At 39.4% G+C, this 15057-nt stretch overlaps 1 protein-coding gene across 6 annotated transcripts in view; it reads left to right on the top strand.

Moving 5' to 3' along the window:
• Nucleotides 1-15057, top strand: part of CADPS2 (calcium dependent secretion activator 2) — a gene marked incomplete at both ends in the record, with an annotated part of 322949 nt that overhangs the window by 150195 nt on the left and 157697 nt on the right. For all 6 annotated transcript variants that reach the window (XM_082308684.1, XM_082308683.1, XM_082308681.1 and 3 more), the window contains one exon: nt 11379-11490. In XM_082308684.1, coding sequence (XP_082164810.1) covers nt 11379-11490 — 112 coding nt within the window. The remainder of the gene's footprint in view (nt 1-11378; nt 11491-15057) is intronic.

The raw sequence follows: 15057 nt of genomic DNA, 5'->3' as shown, positions 1-15057 counted from the left end.
AGAGAAATATGAATTACATACAGCCTCTTAATATTAAAAGAAATTTGAAATTCTACTGGATAATAACCTGAGCAACCTGATTTTAACTGGCCTTGCTCTGAGCAGGGTTTGAACTAGATGACCTCCACAGGTTCCTTCCAGCCTAAATTTTATGGTGATTCTATGATTAACTCCCAAAACATTCTCTCGTAAGTCTGTCTACCTAAGGGACTTGTGAACACCACCACCATTAGAAGGGAATATTCACTTGTCAGATCAAGACAAGTGTGGCATGGAAGAAACAGGGATGAGAGAAGGAAGGAGATAATTAAAGTTGGTTGTAATCTCTACTCTATTTGGATAGTTAGCAATAAACATAATCCTTCTGCCACCAGGGCATATCTTTTTTTAATTTTCTTCACCTTAATCTTTTTGATTGTTCTGGCTAAATCCTGGTTGTTCTCCTTGCTCCTGTGTGCTCAGCATGCTAATAATTGACTGAAAGAAACCAGGATTTCTGCCCTGGTCTGATGTTTGCACTTCTGAAGACTGCGGCTTTGGTGCACCGCCCTCTGCTGCAGCGCGTAGACCCCAGGCAGAAAGCCAGTGGGATGAGGGCTTTATGATTAATAGGCTCTCTGTTCAGAGTCAGGTTATTAACCCTCCTCATCTAGTGTCACTGCTAGAAAGAACAGCTGTTTTGGGGTGACTGTCTTCTTTTAAAATGTATGACATTACATGTCTCTTGCAAGACTGGTACCAGTTTTATTTCGTAGTGCGTTTTGGAAACCTTGGGGCTTGAAGATGCATGTCCCACTGTTACCCCTTTCACTATAACGATCAGGGCTTGGAGAAAGACTGTTTACACACTGCTTAATGTAGATGATATAACTGTTTCCATTCTCAGTCCCACCTGATCCACAGCAAATGTGACTAATATTTTGCAGACAGACATTAAGCGTTCTCTAACATTGTGCTAAAGCATCTATAGGTGTGTGATCCAGCTTCAAACTGGAAGGCATTTGACTATGAATAGTGTGGTGTTGCCAAAGCCAATTAAGTCCTGCTTAGAAGAAAAATGCTTTGGATCAGGCTAAGCCTCATACTAATCTAGCTACATGGTCTCTGGCTGGGTCAAAGTGAAGGCAAGGGCAGCCTGTAAAGTATCGTGTAGAGGGATGGTGGTCTATCAAAAAGAAGGTGGGGTTGGGAAGGATTACCTCAACTTTTACCTCCAGTCTTCTGGAATACTCTGGTAGAGTGGATTTGGAATTTGTCCTTCAAAGTGGTCTGCACCTGCCCCATCTTTGGAAAATTGAATTGTTTGTGAGCAATAGTTGATGTGAAAACAATTCCTTTGGATTTTTCTTAAATTCTGATATGATCAGAATGTCCCATTTTACATTTTCAAAATATATTGTCCTTGTGTCTTGGTGTGAAGAGACCTTTCAAAAATTTGCTTGTATTTGTTGTAAGCAGTATAATACAGGTACATTGAAAACAGTTGCTAAATATTTGACTAGATACAGAGTTTGAATTGGAACAAATTTTATGGTTTAATTTAGTTTTGGTTTGTTATTTTGGATGAAGAGAAAGGTTGAGCAAAAGGGTTTAAAAGGAAGGACTTTTTGCTTTTGAGTCCTATTCAGGCTAAGAATACTTTGTACATCTAAATGCTCATGACACTCAGAAAACTCTTTTTCACCCCGGCATGGGCAGACTCTGCTGTCAATGTGCCAGTAAGTGCATTGATCCTCAGGGGTGTCGAGGTCCAGTACTTTTAGAATACAGAATAGTCCACTGAACAGATGAAGAAAAGTTTATAGATCTTGAAACTTCTTAATACCTACATAGCTTATAAGGTATGAGTCTACAGGTTAATGTGCCTACTTGAAAGCAATACTAGCAGATTGGGAGTAGGAGGACAGCAGAAACAAAGGCAGAATAATGTGGACAGCTGATAAGAACAGTAGGAGTCAGGAGTAAAAGGGGTTTCAGAATAAAAGAGAAGTGGTGGGATGCCAGATGGAATACTGAAAGTTTCTGATTTGATTCCTGGGTCTTCCCTGATAGACTCTGCAGGCTCAGAGAGGTCAGTCTATTTTGTGATTTTGTTTTCCCACATCTTTAGACTGAAATGACAACATATATCTGCTTCATCAAAGTAGTCAGTTTATCAACATTTGTACAACAGTTTGAAGGTTTAAAGTGTCACACAAATACTAAATAACATGAAATAAATAGGATTTGCAACTTTTAGCAAAGTTGGTGATGGATTCATAATTCTCTTTTTCAAGGCAAAAGTGAATTAAATGTGCACATAGAAATTTCGAGAGCATAAATGACCATGTCTTGCCTTTGTGTCCATCACCAGCCCCTAGCTGGGTTTGAAACTTGGTGGGAAATAGGAGTTAATGCCTCTCATGAGTTCTTTATACAATATGTAGCAATGGTTCCCAGCACCTGGCAGTGTGACAGTTGTCTTATATACCCTTGAAAATTTTCACCCTGACTTGTCCTGTTGCCTGTACTGAAAGCGAGATGGGGAAGCAAGACTAAGTAATAATTTATTCATACTGGTTTATGTTTGTGGTGACAATACTTGTCATAATAGCATTCTGTAGTGTTAGAGTGCACTTTTCTCATTTTCAGTGTAGAAAGCCTAAATGAGTGTTTTTACTTAGTTGCTTATTATGCATTGAACCCCTCTTCTGCTTTTCCTTTCTGGTTTTTATTAGACACTTTTTTATTTTAAGGAAAAACTATTCACAATTTTGTCTCTTTTTTTTTTTTTTACAAGTAGTTTTTTTCAGATATTAATAATGTTTTATGTTTAAAAAGAAATACATGATTGTGTCTAGCTCATGATTAGCTCTTTGATAAACGGGTTAGTAATTTTGAGCTCTGTTAATTCCTTTATTTAAAACAGTTATTATTTTTACGAAAAGCAAACCCTGATAAAACCACCATGTGGTCAGATTTTTTTTCCCCCTTTCATATTAGTCTAGTTGTGTAAAGGGGCTTTACAATATAGCATATCCATCAAAACACTGTATCCTTGCTGTTGCCGAAGTAAGGATCCAATTCGGAGCTTTCAGTTCTTCAGAGCAGAGTTCCAAGGAGGGATTGCCAATGTTTTGTAACAACCAGCCTAAAAGCCTATAATTTTGCTGCTGAATCCACAGGGGGGCGGGGGAGGGGAACCAACCAAACATTCACTCCTTCTGAGTGACTGGACTAGTGACTTGACGATGCATTCAGAAATTGAGTGCCGGGCTACTTAGTGTACGCAGCATGTGCTGAACACCCAACTTTTCTACCATGGAAGTGCTGAAGAGATTCCTTGTTAGTCTGCATTTCAAACCGCTAGTGTGCCGAGTCAAAAGTTCCCATATAGATGGAAATAAATGAAAAATGGTAAAAGAAAAAAGAAAAAGTAAGGGACAGTAGTGTAGACCCTGCTTAAGTGGAATGAAAGGTGACACTTAGAGGCAATTGTATGACTTTCCATCCTTATATCAAAATTTCCCTTTTTTCTGTACTTCTTCCTACTGTCATCCATCTCTGTAGAACAAATTATCTTTCTCATATCTATATTTTGTAGTTTTAGGAAGATTTTTATGGGAACCTCAGGGTTAAAACCATTGCTATTGTAATGTTCCCTCACTAGCTGACAGCCCTGAAAGTATTTATGCAAAGTATCAGTGTTTCTGTAGTAGGGATTGTAAAACAATGAATCTGTAGTTCTTAGCACAATTTCTGCATAAAATACTGGAATCACAGTAACACAGGGAACAACAGAGTCAAGACATATAAAAGATGAGATGAGGTTAGTGATGAAAGGCCAAGATACTTGGCCAGGCTCACGGTTTAGTTTGCCTGAGCATGGGGCTTGTCTGTGCTTCTGCTGTAAAAGGACATTATGATTTGTTTAGAACCTTCTTTATGCATTGCCTTTCAGCTGCAATTTAATATGCTTGCTCTGGTGGAGGAAATTATGCTCCTTGTGCTTCCATCAAAATAAATGAGTAATTTTCAAATAGAGAAAGAAGAAAATGTAGATTATTTTTTTCCCCAAGAAAAATATTTGCAACATAACCCACATTATAAGCATTATAGAAAGGTACAAACATACGAACTCTTTCCCTTGTGGTTTCAAACTTGAATTCCAGATCCCACTGGTGTAATTGAGAATATATACATAAATATATATTGAATAAAATAACGGTTGTAATGTTGCATATAAGAAATAATCGTTACCCTATTAAATCTTTGATGCTGCGTAATAAACTTCTGTTGGTTATGCAGTAACATTTCAACATCCTTTTTCGAAAACTTTCATTAATGGGAGAAGCTGGAGTATTCATATTATTTCTTAAGGTGTGCAAAAGACAGAAAATAAACATGCCTTTGGGTTGTATGAGACAACTGTTAGTGTTAAGGCTATGATTTCTAGTGTGGCGTCCTCGTGTCAGTCATTGCCAAGTGGATGGGTATTTCTGTGCTCGTAAGAGAAAAGGAAATGCTTATGGTATTTGTCCAATTATTTGTGGAGAAGAACCAGCAGCAATTAGTACCAACTAATACTCTCTTTGGGAGTCTCAGTAAAAAAGCCAGAATCAGATAAGTATGGATTTAACGCTATTTTTGTTTGGTTGAATGGAGCCTCCTCATCAAATTAAAGATTTATTGTCAGATCGCTGTGGGGTAACTTGCGCTGCTGGTACAGTGGCTTGCTTGCTCTCTCACATTTTCTCTCTCTCTGTATATATGCGGTTGTAGTTAGTAATGTGCAACACTTCATAAATTCCAAATTTACACAATACTTCACTTACAACAGAATGTTTGTCAGACCTGGATTTAAGGTGTTTTGAACTACATTAAAGTATCGATGTAGTGAGATGTGTCAGGGAGGTGCTGTGAGTCTCATCTGTCTCTTTATTTCCTGGCCTTTCATCTCACGGCTTGCACTGTATGATTTCTAATGTGAAAATTATAGATGTCTAGTTTTCTACAGCTAAAGTATGTTTCTAAACAAAACAACCAAGTTGGTATAGATTCCTGAAACAGTTGAGATACGGAGGTGTTACGGAGACCTGAACGTTGTATTTCCAGTCCAGCTCTGAGATGTCCAAAGATGAAGTACTGGGAAATCTCTTACTCCTGTGGAGCAATCGGCTGCCTAACAAACGGGTTTTGGTGGGTATTCCTGCCCATTCCACCTCTGTAGCACATCCCTGTATGGATAGGGAATAACAAAACTCTTCCAGAAAACCTCTTAAGGTGGTTTAATGAAGAATGAAGAAATCTGTTGAGGTAGATCTATGCAGTAGATTTAAACCAAGAATCAAACCTGGAAAGATGCAAAAGGAGGCACCAAGGAGACCAATACACTCTAGTATTGGTTTAAGAAAGGCAAAAAGGAGAAGATTTCCTAATTGCTGAGGAAAATCAAGTCCTGATGGTGCAAAATTCTATAGACTTGATATTTTGTCAGAAAGAAAATGTTACAATAAATAGTCCTAAAATAAAATTTCTAGATATTTGCTTAGAATAATACATTTTATAACATTCACTCCCATGTAAGACTGGAGATTTAAGATCTCATAAAGAAAAGTTTTGACTAACAGACTGTGATTACAGTGGAAAACCTGAGAGAGAAATGTGGTATCGTTTCCAGTATACCAAATGTGTTCCAAGATGAAGTAGAAAAATGAATTTGCCTAGAGTGGGTTCTGTGACACAGTGATAAATCTTTACCTGAAATAAACATCCACCTGCTTGCTGGTAGTGGGTGCTTTTGCAGTGAAGGGAAAGCAGCTTTGGTACAGGACTCTGTCAATAAGTATGGTATCAGCCCACATACCTCTGACAGAAATGTAAATATGGTGAAAAGACTGGGGCTTATGGTTGAAGATGATCAAACATCAAATCACTGCAGTTTCTATAGGAAAGAGAATGAGTAGGTGAAAGCAGAAAAATTATGTATACAAAGGAAAAAGATGTGGCAAAATGAGAGCCTAAAGAGTCAGGATTTTTTTTTCTTTTTTTTTTTTTTTTTAGGCTTAAAGATGGTGTTTTTAGAGGTCTCAAGTATGCTACACGGGCTGCAGCTGACTGCGGTGAGAGACACTGCAGCATTTAGCACTGAAGTTATTGTTACTTTTGACTACTTTTCTAGCAAGATTTTTAAAAAAAAAAAAAGACAATAATGGGAATTTTTTAACTTAATATGAATACTGCATGAGATCCACACTTGTTTTGACAAAAATTTTGCACTTCTCATCTAGACACATTCAGCACCAAAGCTGTTCACATTAGGGGAAATTATTGGACAGGTATTCATAAATCAACAGCTCCTCCAAATGTGTGGAAGTGGCTAATTTGCCGTTTCCATTGCTTACATACATTTGATAGTTAAAAGATATGCTGTTACAAATATAAAGCATTACATTTTTCTATTATGTTAAGAATTATTAAAAGATATACTTTTTGTAAATAGCAATTTCAGAAATTAGGTGAATTTGCCTATTCTTCCTTCTCACTCTTTCTTCCACAGTTCAGTATCTCCATAGCAGAGCAAGCTTGAAAGAAATGATCTGCAACATACTTTGACTCAAATGAGATCAGAATGGCGCATACGATTTCCTTCTGTTTTCACAGAAAACCAAGTTACAACCTACAGGTTCACCTGCTCCTCTGTACGAAAAGTATAAGTCAGCTGTAGGATTTATTTTCTTGCAGAAAATAATTTACTGTTGTTGCTGTTGAAAGCTAAAATATAAAGAAAAGTAACTTTCCTTTATTCAGTGCTCAAATTCTGGAGGCCACATTGTTAGTTCTTACTTAAAAACAGTCAAAAAGTTGTTCAGTTAAACAACCAAAAAGTTATTCTGTCTTACAAATAATACGAGCAATCCTTTGTGTGGTGGTTGACTTTTTTAATCTGTGGATCAGAAAGACATTTCTGAGAAGTACTGTATTTTCTCCAGAAAAATATAAAGATGCAACCCCAACCTAAAAAGAAAAATACAAATTTGTCTGGCCTATACCTAGCAGCTTAGCATTTAAATCTAAAGGAAATGTTCCACTGCAGCTACGCCAATGAGGTTAAATGGAAGTGAGAACAGGACATGTTAGCGTTTCATTAGGTATTAATAAATGCATTTGACAGAAGACAAATGGGTTTGGGAAGAAAAATATTAAATTTTTGAGAAACCAAGTGGATATAATTATATTAGCACATAAAATCTATAAATTGAAATAAGAAATTACAGTAATGGTTATCAAGATTTGCATCATGATAATTACTGTTTGGATATTGATTCCATGAATTATTAGGTATCCTCCTAACCTATTTTTCACCATTAAACTTAACAGCTCCTTGAACAGGCGTATCGTTATAGAATAAATAGCCAAAAGCATGGAGAAAGTTGACAGAATTTTACAGTGGAAATAACAAGTAATTCAGTAAATTCATATTTATTGGCTAGGAAGGCTATATTTATGATCTTGGCATTATATATAGGATTGATGCAATTTACTTGCACAGTTCTTAGTCACAGATGATGATGGGACAGTAGCTACTCCAAAGTTATTGTTTGCAATTACGTCACAGGTAATTTTAAGATGATCTATAAACTGAAAATCTGATATCTTCTCTTATCCTCTCAGATATAGAAGCTGAAAGTGTGATATCCATTTCAATGGAATTTGGTTAAAATGAAGTATTATTCATAAACAGGAAGAATAAACAGGTCGTTAATTTGTGGAATGGAGTATGACCAGGTGTCATAGAAGAAATAGCCAGGGGAAAAAAAAAGTTGAAAGCTATCAGATCTTAAGCACCAATATAATTTGATTTCAGAACAGTAAAGTGTATTTCAAAACAGGCTAGCTTACGTACACCTGCATGCTTTACTTAATCTATCCTGTGTTTTGGATCTCCCTTAATAAATGTTGAGTGCCTGGTATCTTGATATATTCATGGCAGAATCTTTACAGCTCAGAATTTTATTTTTAACATGACAAAAGTTTATTAGTGGGTGCTGACAGTGCAAAATACAGACAAGTATGGCCATTCTTATTACTACACTTCATTTTATACTGACAAAACACTAAAATGCAAATTGGGAATTCTTATTAGCAGCAATGTTCATATGGGTTAGCCTACAGCTGTGAGGTCAGTATTATATGTTTTGGTTATGCTGTAGTTTTTTTCTTCCGCTTCAGTTAATGCCTGATGCGTTAATAGCATGCATAATAACATAATAATGTGCTTTTATATGTACAGCATATAGATAAACTCAATTTCTGTCTGGATTATTGGGTCTCTCATACCCATGTTCATTCTTGGAAGAAGCAAGCTAAAATGAACATGATACCACTTCTCTTTTGGCTGCTTTCTCCCAACTTCTGATTTCAAACGGTAGGAAGAAGGGTACCTCTGCAACAACACAAAGCTCCAAAGAAACAGGGCTTGTGTTCTAGTAATCCACAAGAAATAATAAGGAAGATGAGCTATGAGCCTTGTGTAGTTTGCTGTGATATTGGCAGCTGGGAGGAATATCAGATCCCCGCAAGTAAGCGTAATGCTAAAGAATACAATTGTGGATTTGCCTTTTCTAACAGAACACGATTCCTTACATGCTCTTTCATGAGGAATGCTGTTAAAATCTAGGCAGTAAAATCTGTGACCCATCCGCTCTACCAGATAATTCTGGTAATAATAATTTAAAAAAAAAAGTCTTCCAAAGACGTGGTCTTAAGAGGCTGTGAGAGTTAGCTGAAGTCCTGATCAGCAACGAGAGTGAAGATCAATGCGTGGAATGTTTCCACCGTGAACATTAATCTTTAGGAATAGATTAAGACCGTTGCTTTTCAGCCCAGGAGTTTCACTTACTGCTGCAGATGGAAAAAGGGGTGGGAGAAAGATGTCAGTCAAGGATAGTGATCAGATCTGATGTTAAAGATGATTTCCGGTACTCAGTCAGTCAGTCTCTCATTGTGCGTCTAAATTAGAGAAGAAGCAAGTTCTGCCAGACTCCCTGGGCAAGGCTCACATGTGCCCTGTCCCTTCCTGCTGTGACTGCAGAAATGGAGCCTGGGTGTACATCTCCAGAGGAAGCTGTACTGCTTTCTGGGGAGGTCCTGGAGCCAGATGCTGGGGTGCCCAGACCCCAGCACATGCTGTAGCACGTACCTGTTGCTTAGCTTGCAGAAGCTGAGTCACCACCAGTGATGCTCGCTTTGCAGAACAGGCTGGGTCTCTTCTCTTCCCTTTAGTCAGTATGATTTCTTCTGTCTGTGAGTTAATACTGGCACTAGGTCTTTGTAGAGAAGCTTTTGTTTCATTTTGTTATATTAATAGGAGTTTCTCTTGATTATTTGGGTGGTCCTATCCATTGTGATATGCACAGTTCAACGCTTCTGGAAGGTTGGGGACAAATTATCCTGGTGCCCAAGAGAGAGAGAGTGCAACTAACAAAATGCCTTAGACTCCGTGTGTGTGATTGCCAGGCAGCATTTTTCCTGAATAGTGGGATCTGGGGCGGTGGCAGGGGGGGGAGGAGACTGAAGATACGACCGTCTTACCTTTTATAAAGATGCTTTCGCCTTGGAAATCTCATTTCTGTATTGTGACAAAACCTCCCCCTGGGACTGCCACTGGGAAGAGCAGCAGTGCTGGGCATTGTCTTGTCCTGCAACTGCAGCATCTATCATCAGATCACAAAACAGGTTTTCTCCCTCTCAGGAAGTTAATTTCTTGCAGAGTCCCTGTTCCAATTACCACTTCAGCTGATGCTAAGACTATGTCCACCACAGATGGAGAGCGAGCACATCTATCTAATCCAGACAAAGCAAAGAAGACAGAATGTAATGTAAGGTTTGGTTAATTTTCAGTGAACCTCACTTTTGTAGTTTGGCATGTGTTCAGCCACCTGAACACAAACCTGTAGGACTGGTTTATAGAGAGCCACCGCTTTGTTAAAAATTTTGGGCTTGGTTGCACATTATTTTCTAGATTTTTGCCTTGAAGTCTGTAACTCATGTTAGTTGAAGGCTTTTCTTTTGCCTATTAGATCCCTTTGCTGGAGTATTACTACTGTATGTTCATTTTCTGACAATGGAGAGTCCATGTAAATTATTCTCGAACATAAAATGAAAATACTGCTTTTTGTAAATGAGGCCCTCTAAGACTTTAGCTTGTGTAATACATCCTCTTATAGAGCATACTCTTAAGGTCACGTATTTTCTTTATTTCTTTAGTTTCTGCTAATAGTAATATCTCAAATGGTAGAAAAAATAAAGAGAAACTGGGGCTGTGCTTACGTTTTGCATTTTGTTTGTGCCTAGTAACATAATCGGAATCAGTTTCATCAATGCAATGAGTATCATGCAGTTGTTTAGGAAAATGGGATAGCTTGTTGGAGGAAGTTGCAATCTACTTCAAATAGCTTTTCTTTTTTTATACCACTGGCTCACGGTGGGGGGAAAAGGCTGACAAACCAAGTGTCTCACCTGAGATAAGAGATTAAGAGCTACAAGTTTGTCTGCCTAATTTAGCTTCTCTAAAATCATGAAGCCGCGTGGCAGTAATTATCTTGCAGAGCTATAGTCACTCTGAAAAATAACAATTTTTCCCAGTTTTTTAATTTGTGTTTACATTTTTCCTACATGCTTATACTAAGTTGTAACATCTCATGAAACACAAAGTTTTCTCTGTTCAAGTCTCTTACTTTCTGCATAGTTCGCTCACTTAAAGTTAAACATACAAGTATTTGTTTTAGAATTGAGACATTGCCTCATCCCTGGAAGTGTTCAAGGCCGGGTTGGATGGGGCTTTGAGCAACGTGGTCTAGTGGAGGTGTCCCTGCCCATGGCAGGGGGGTTGGAACCAGATGATCTTTAAGGTCCCTTCCAACCCAAACCATTTTATGATTCTGTGATTCTTTGCTGAGTTAATTTGACTTATATGCACAAGATAGTGAACCTGATAATATATTTAATAGAAAAAAAATTTCTCTTCCCTTTCCTGTGATCTCCCTTTCCCCCTTCCTCCTCCTCCTTTCCTTTCTTGCTTGGTTTTGTTTTCCCCTATGAGGACATAATTTCAGTCCTTTGGGTTTTGCCATTAAAAAATTTATTACTGATTTTTGATGACAAAAGCCATATAGAAACCCCCTGATTTGTCTTATAACAGAGAAAAGCCGATTTTTCCATGTAGATATTTAATCTTAGATGCTCAGAAATGTACTTCCATACCCTCTCCCCTCAAAAGTTTGGAAACTTAAGTTCTAGGAGTGCATTAATAAATATTCTGTACAAAAGATTACAGTCCTATCACTCTCAGGCCTGTCCTCTGCCCCGGTTAAATTCTGTTCTTTTATTTATTGCAGATGGGGAACTCAAGGGGATTTCACCACTACTCACCCTCGGCCTGTTGTCAAAGTAAAACTCTTTACAGAAAGCACCGGGGTGCTGGCACTTGAAGATAAAGAACTGGGAAGAGTGAGTATTATATGTAGAAACAAGAAATATGTGAGAAATGATGCGTAGAAACACGAGTATTGCTGAAACATGCCATAAAAGTGTATGAGGTATTCAGTACAGCACCTGCTCTGCTGCAGCTGTGCCAAACAGTGCTTTTTCTTTTAAGGGTGACTTTTTCCAGTGTTCAAAACATGATATGTCGACTTGGATTGCCTTTCAGAAACTTGCATCAGGGATCCATGATGGTTCTCATTTTGTTGTTTAAAACTTCTTTTAATTCCTAGGTGACCTACCAATGCTTGTAGCTATTCAAATTAGGAGTGAAGAGGAGAGAGAGAAGACTTGGTGTGTAATAAATACAGCAGATGACTGGGGAAAGGGAAGGAAGGACTTAAGTGGTGGAAGGATGGGGAGGGGAGGAGTGATGGAGATAATACGTCAGACTAAAATAAGAGTTATCACTCTTGTACTGTATGAGCGTCCCTTCCCTTTTCACATTTTCCCTATCTTGACAGGATCATTTATCCTTCTTAGGCCAAAATCAGGGGCCAGAGAGTGCAAGGTATCATAGAAAGAGGAGGGTAGCGTGAACAAGGCAGAGAGGGTCTGCAAATGTCACCCCCCCATCTCCTGTTGAGATTCTCCCCTCTGACATGTAAGGCATGGAGGACAGCTCACATTTTAACTCTCAGTTCTGCATTCAGGATCCTGGCTGTTTCTCATTCAAGCGAGGACAGCTTGTTGGGAAGAGCAGGGCGCTTCCCCCCTTTGTGTTGTCCAAGTGCAGGCAGCTACACAAAGACAGATTCTCCCACACATTGGGTCGCTTGTTAAGGTCAGGACTGTATCCTCAGTATTACTTCTTCTTGCATCCTCTCACGTCCTTCTAGGAACCCTCCAAGGTCAGTTGGTCAAGGATGGCTGAGGTGAAAGTGGGATCTGTGTGGGGAGGATTTCCAGTGGGGGTAACACACTGGCAAGAGCCAGGCAGGCGGCATGGCAGATACAGAGGAGCCACAGGGCTGCAGCTGAGCAGACCGGAGTCAGCAATATCTGGGTTCAAAACAATGAAAAGAGACACTGAAAGGGTGGACTTAGAGGAACTGCAGAGTGCTATTAAAGAAGTTTCTTCTCCATCCCTGCTTGCTCAGTCCTTTCAAAGAAGCAAAAGGAAAGTCAGTGCAAAGGTGCAGGGCAGTGGACAAGGAACTATGTGGCCATTGTGAACAGTAGCCAGCATAGTCATTGCCAAGGAGTCAGAGAAGAAAAGAAACATTAACAGAATAAAGGGGCTAAGAATTACAAGCGTTAACAGGATCCTCTTGCTCTGCAACCTTGAATAGCCAAACTTCAGGTATAGGCTTGGTCTGCTTTCTTACACTGCAGCTTGTCTGAGTTTCTAGGATGAGAGGTTAAAAAGATTTTAAATTATTTTAAAGAATGGAAACATTTCAAATGTAAAGTATTGAATATAGCTTTTGCCTTAACTGTATCCTGTGGCCCCAGATGGTTTGTTTTGTGCTTTTTCCCTGCTTTCTCTCCCTTCCCACTCCTGGCCTTCTTCTGACACATCTATATCTGTCAGCTGACTAAACCAGTTTAAAGAGCGTAATAACTTTCCTTTCTTGGTTGGGAGTGATGAGGGGAGAGAGAGAAAATAAGAACAGGTAGTTGACAGGGGCTAGGGCTGAGCTCACTGCCCTGTTGTTGGATGGAGTCTGACCCAGCTTTCCCAGAGACAAAGTAAGATACATAAAAGGTGAGGGAGGAAAGAGTTTCTGTTGCTGATTCTTACTTTCCTGTTGTTTTTCGGACGAGTTTGTGCTTTTATCAGATCTTCTCAGGTTTGGCAGTTTGTACCAGAATCAGGCTATTAAAATCATTGCTTTTTGCTGGGTTTTTCCCCCTTGTCACAAAGGACAAAGGCCATCACCTTTTTTCCCTTGTTGTTAAAGCTTGTGCTGAGATTGGGCGTAGCAAACAGAAGCACCTGAGAGATGCTTGGATACTGATTGTACATTTTATAATCCATTCCCGATTTACCAAAAATGTCCAGCTCCCATCCTTGCCCAAAAAATACCTTCTGTAAAAGATAAGTCAGTAAAAGATAAACCTCCCACAATGACCTCATGTACACGCATGGTCCTTAGCAGCGGATGTGGAAAAAGACGTGAAAAAGGGCATGTTGGCCGTGCACCAGCCTGTTGGGGCATCTGGTCTGTCCTCCTGTGCCTCCCAGGTCTGGCAATACCTGGGCTTGCTGACAGACACCTTCCAGCTGGTGATGGGAGACGATCAACTTAGGAGAAGGGGGAATCTGCCAACTTACCTCTCTGGTTTAACCAGAGTGTTTGAGAGTGGTGGTTGCTAGCTTCAGGGGAGATTGGGAGAATATTTGACAGAATTTTTACAAAATAATTTTAAGGTACTGTGTATACTCATGGTATACGTTTTAGCTTTCAGAGGCTTGGTTTGTTGTCAATGTCTTTGTTTTCAGGTTTGAGAGATTTAAACACAGGTAGTCTTTGGATCCCACTGGATAAGTTTAATTCCAATAAAGTTTGGCAACTTTATGCCTGGTCAGTCACTGCAGTGACTTGCAGGAGTGCAGCTGATGCAGCTAGGTTTGTTATACTCTGAAAAGGCCTGAGGATAATTCTGCTGGTATTTTTTCTGTACTTAAAAATTCAACTCAGACCTGCTTCTTCTGAGGTAGGCTTGCTGTGGACATTAATTCTCATCTGTCAAGTACTTTCTTCAAAGCATGTGTCTTGACCTGATACCACTTTTCTACATTTATTGAAGTTTGCGTTTCCCATACCCTGCAGTTATTGCGAAGGTTTTGTTCTATTTAATCTGTAATTAGAAATAGAAGGCAGCATCAAGCTGCATGATTGGAATTTTGAACTTCCATCACATACCAAAGGGTTTCTTCTGCCACCAAGGGATTGGCTTTTTGTGGAAACAGATCTAAGGTGTGAAATGTGGAGCCAGCGAAGGTTTCCCCAGAGCTGCAGAGGAGAGGGCATTTCCATTGACCCCATCAGTGCATGGCAGTCTCTCACACTTAGGAACTTCGGATGTAAGCCCTGATCTCAGTGTGATGGCACTACAGCTCCTCAGTTTAAGGAGGAGACACTGCTGATTTCCAGAAGTAACTAGCTCGTGTTGGAGCAGAAGGGATGCTGGCTCATGCTTTCAGTAGAGACTGCAGACGTACTTACAGCTTTATATACTCCCTGTTGGGAAGCAGAGGCTGGGGGCTGCTCAGCCTCTGCTGCAGAAGTCACCAGGTGAGCACCAAGCGACAGAAGGGTTCTTGTCTGTACTGAACATCTTCTCCCTTCAAGGCATTTAAGATGTGCTTAACCAACAGGAAGTAGTAGCTATGTCGCTTGTCTGATATTGCTCTCGTCCTCTAAAGAAACCAAAATAAATCCAGTCGTGAATGCCAGGAGAAGATTTTGCTTGCTGGGGGATATTCTTCTGGCTCCCTGCTGACCACTTTAAGTGTTTTCAGACAAAAAACAAATCTTAACCTTTATTCTCTGTTCTACACAAACTGGAGGACAGTTGGATAAACTC

The sequence above is a fragment of the Platalea leucorodia genome, assembly GCF_965183815.1.
Source record: "Platalea leucorodia genome assembly, chromosome: 4".
NCBI lineage: Eukaryota > Metazoa > Chordata > Aves > Pelecaniformes > Threskiornithidae > Platalea > Platalea leucorodia.
This window is presented reverse-complemented; position numbering and strand designations above follow the sequence as displayed.